Source organism: Asparagus officinalis, chromosome 6 (assembly GCF_001876935.1).
Source record: "Asparagus officinalis chromosome 6, Aspof.V1, whole genome shotgun sequence".
NCBI classification, from domain to species: Eukaryota; Viridiplantae; Streptophyta; class Magnoliopsida; order Asparagales; family Asparagaceae; genus Asparagus; species Asparagus officinalis.
This window is the reverse complement of record NC_033799.1, coordinates 51,340,566-51,345,031: the sequence shown is the minus strand read 5'-3', so window position 1 is coordinate 51,345,031 and position 4,466 is coordinate 51,340,566. Positions and strand designations below refer to the sequence as shown.

At 37.4% G+C, this 4,466-nt stretch overlaps 1 protein-coding gene across 1 annotated transcript; it reads right to left on the bottom strand.

Moving 5' to 3' along the window:
* LOC109846177 (serine/threonine-protein phosphatase 7 long form homolog) lies at positions 3,036-3,867 on the bottom strand. Its single transcript, XM_020415400.1, has 3 exons — positions 3,827-3,867; positions 3,336-3,746; positions 3,036-3,242 (listed from the first exon to the last, which is right to left on the bottom strand). The coding sequence occupies exons 1-3, from the start codon at positions 3,839-3,841 to the stop codon at positions 3,036-3,038; spliced, it is 633 nt and encodes a 210-aa protein (XP_020270989.1). The 5' UTR covers positions 3,842-3,867.

The following is a 4,466-nucleotide window of genomic DNA, read 5'->3' as shown; positions in this document are numbered from 1 at the left end:
CTACATATATCACATAAAATTTACACAATTCACATCTTAACAATAAATAGTAAATTATAAAAATACTAATAACAATTCAAATATAAATGTCACTGATAATAAAATTAAGAACAAGAAATTTGTCTTACCCGTGCAATAGTGGATTTCCCCCTTATTATCTTCCTCTTTTTTAACTCTTTTTTAATAGAGGTTTTAGTGTCTGATTTCTCCTCTCTTTTAGCCTTCCTACTTGTATGATCTTGCTTAATCTCCTCATGAATGTACCATGACATCTCTTGTTCAAGTAAGATGTGGATTGCGGCTTCAGACTTCTTCATAATTGTCGTACTTTATAATGAACCCACTTTCTTACCTTTCAGTGTCCAATTAGTCATGGGTAGCTTTTGATCTTTGACTCTAACATATTTTTTGATGCCTATGCTATCATAACACCAGAGCTCCAAAAAAGCAACAATGAAATCAGCTCACTAATAGTCAAATATCACTAAACATGGATAACTATCACATAAAAAAACTAGAAAAACTCAATGTAACATTTCACTCATAAATGTTACATATGCATAACAAATATCACATGTAAATACGAATGTCACATATGAGTGACAATAGTCACATGTTAACAACTACAAATGTCAGAAATAACTTTTACACTCACCGATAGCAAGGGAGCACAACCATTCAAGTATGTAGTTCCTTTGTAGCTATCTTCGCAGCCTTTGGTGAATCTCATACTTCTTTATATATTATAGCCACACAAGGGAAATTATCTATTACATCTATGCTAGCTATATACTTGAACATATGCCTTGGAATATTCATCCTTACAGTTGGAGTCCATATCACTATAAGATACTTTAAATGTTCAACACATTCTCATCCGCTTTTATACTCTTTCTATTGTTTCATGTTGAAGTGGGTACTCCAAATCCTATTAGTTGTATCGTGATTGGGTTTAGGTTTCTCCACTTCGTGCTTTATTCTAGTTTGCTTTTGCACCCATTTCACATCAAAAGTATATCCCCGCTTTTTTCCTGTTTGATTATCATTGAAAAAGAAATTTCCAGTCGCCAAATCAAGATGATCAAGGAGTAACAAAATTGTTGCTTGATCAGCTGGAATTGCTCCAAATCTAATATAGGTTTTTAAATTGGATGATCCATAAGCATTTCAAAATTTTGGCCTCATATGCGGAACAATTTCTTCCACAAAAAATCACAATACCCTTGTATGTTTGCGCATATTCTTTTATCTTTCGATATATTACATTCATCCTTACTGCAAAACACAAAGATAACATACACATATTAAATAAGAAATTAAGATTCCAGAACATAGAGAAACTTGGATACATACTACAGATAAGGGATAACTGAGTAATTTCTATATATTCAGTGTGCATGGAATACCATTTTCTTAGTAATTCACATAATATTTGCATTAAGCTATGCTTTTAAAATTTAAAATGACAATATACATTTTCCACATACTTATTCCATTGTTTTTCTTTTCCTTTGTAGTTTGTAGGCGCATGTCAGAGATGCATACATAGACTAGACTCCTTGAATTTTGTATGCATGAGAGAATCACGCAAGAGATGTTCACCACTTGCAAGATGGTCTCTTCTTATATAAACTCACTCAAACAGTCAGCATTCTAATGCTAACTCAATTATTCACACAAAAATTTTGTACAGAGACTTTCAATGAGTAGCAAAGCCTGTCTGTTCTGTTTCTTTTTAGTGAAATCTCATCACAAACTGCCAATTTAATTGCATGGAAGTTGCAAAGATCCTAATTGAAAAACTAATTGAATTTTTTTTGAAATACCACGAATTGGAAAACTACTATCTAATAACCCCTAATCAAAGCTAGACATTGATTCAAAGCCATTGAAACTCCACATCTCTCTTACCCAATTTCAAAGCCATGAAAAATTAATTTGCATTGCTTACGAATTTATAAATCAAGAAAAAAATAGTTACTTCAAATGACAAATTCATACTTACAAATCATCCTTCTATGTTGCTGATTTAATTGATGAACATGATTTTGCCATGGACTAGGGTAGATTTCATCAAAAAACACCAAAATTTTATAATGGGCTCAAAATTGAGGGTTTTGATTTCTCAATTGATCTTTTGAGAAGAAGAGGGATAGAAGCTTATGATATTAGGATCAGGAGTTGGGTATTTTCAGTTCAGAAAGAAGAAGAAGGGAGAAGAATTTTTCAGAGGAACAAATTTTCGATTTAAACTCATTTAATTTTTTTATTAAAAAATTCGACCCAATCCACTTTTTATTATCAAAACCGACCCATTTCGTTCCACGTCAGCAGCGTGGCCACGAAATTGGTCGGTTTTTTTTAAATGACGCCGCTAAATAGCCGGGGTTGCCAACCCCGACTATTTAGTTATGTCGGGGCTGGCAACCCCGACTATTTAGCTAAGGACACGCTAAAATAGTCGGGGTTTCCAACCTAGACTAATTTAGGCCCCTGCCTAATTGGTCGGGGTTGGCAACCCCGACCATTTGGCAGAGAGGTAGGTGCTGTTCACTTCACTATGACAAAACTGTCGGGTTTGGGAACCCCGACCATTTTGTGTTCGTGCACAAAATGGTTGGGGTTCCCAACCCCGAACATTTGGCAGACTCTTCCAGCTAAAAATAGCTGGAAATACGAACTCCGCTGGAAATTCAAACTCCTGCTGTTACATATCAATCCACAATTCAATCACAATCACAATAACACACATACCAATCAATAATCTCAAATAAAAAACCATAATCAATCGGATACATACCATGCAATTCACATACTAATAATCAATACTCAATCTAATACATAATATTTAGTTTCAAACGCAAACATCCTATCAATACTCAATCAAATACATAATATTCAATTTCAATCGGATACAACTCCCTTTCCTCTCCCTCTCCCCCTCCCCCTCCCTCTCCCCCTGACACGTTCACCTTCGACTGATCATGCGAAAGAACGTGTTCCTCTGGCCTGGCTCGGTAGTTGTTCGGATTGCATCATGCGCCATAGTAGAAAGTTCTTCGAGCTCTTGTACCTATACAAACCCCAAGCTCCTCACGTTCATCTCGTCTTGCATTACGCGTCCTTTGAAGAGCGGACCGAATCTTTTTGATCATGCGAAGGAACGTGTTCCTCGGCCCTGGCTCGGTAGTTGTTCGGATTGCATCATGCGCCATAGTAGAAAGTTCTTCGAGCTCTTGTACCTATACGATAAAAACCCCAAGAAAGCTATTATGATTTGGATGGTAATAAAATAAAACTCACAAGGTAACTGTATATTTTGCTTATACACTTACCAACTCTCTCTCAGCTAGGCCTCTTGGTATGTATTCCTTAGGAGCTTTGTTCTCCTGAAATATCCACCGGCGAGTAATCCCCCAATACCACCGCAAATACACACCTAGGTCAGGTGCGTCAACCCTCTCCATCACCAACTGTTCTTCCCTGTTATCCCACCTCCCGATGTAAGCACTGTGAATATGTTCCCAATCTTGACGATGTGCACCTTTTCTGGGATTTCTCTCTATTACCTCCACAGGGACCGGGATATGTTGTCGTAGCCCAAATTGTCGTAGCACACGGTCGGGCACGTGCATCTCGACAATCTCAAAACATATGATCGGGACGCGAGCACGCCACACATCCGGCTCTTCTGTGCATATATCTGGTAGTGACTCTAAAACTTGTTCATATGGCATCCACTTGACCTATAAAAAGATAAAGTAAAGCAGATTTCAGTAATAAATGATGTAATGATTGAAAATTTTTAGATATTATGATTTAATACCTGTTCGTCCTCCATTTGATCGAGCTCGTTCCTATAGAAGTTTTCATAGCCCTTTGGTGAGGTATGTCATGATCTAGATACATTCCATCTAATTTATATACAATGAGTTAGTATAAATTAAAACAATTGTATAAAATTACATGTAATCATATATTTTTAAAAATAACTTAGTAATACCTGCAGCCTAACGGAATATTGCCATCGAGAGCACGTGCCTCTCTCAAATCTGGGCAACCCAAATGCAACCTATCCCAAGACCATATCTGTAGCAGAGTGAGACAACCCTTGAATTCTTTGTTTTGAACAAGAGCCACTTTGGTCATCTCCCTATACAGATACGCTAACACGGCACTCCCCCATGATAATCCCCTACAATCCACAAGATCCTCCAGGAGTGGCAACCACCTCACGTGCACTGAATCCTTCGTGGAATCCGGGAATAGAATAGTACCGATCATGTGAAGTATGTATGCACGGGCATACATCTTGACGATCTCCTCGGTCGCATCGATCAGAACATTCATAAAATTGTTTCTCAACCATTCAAGTTTGATCCTTCCACCCCTCATGTGAGGAACTTGACCCAACAATACTTCACACTTGCCTGTCCAGTTGAAGTCGTCGCTACCTGTGACAGCAT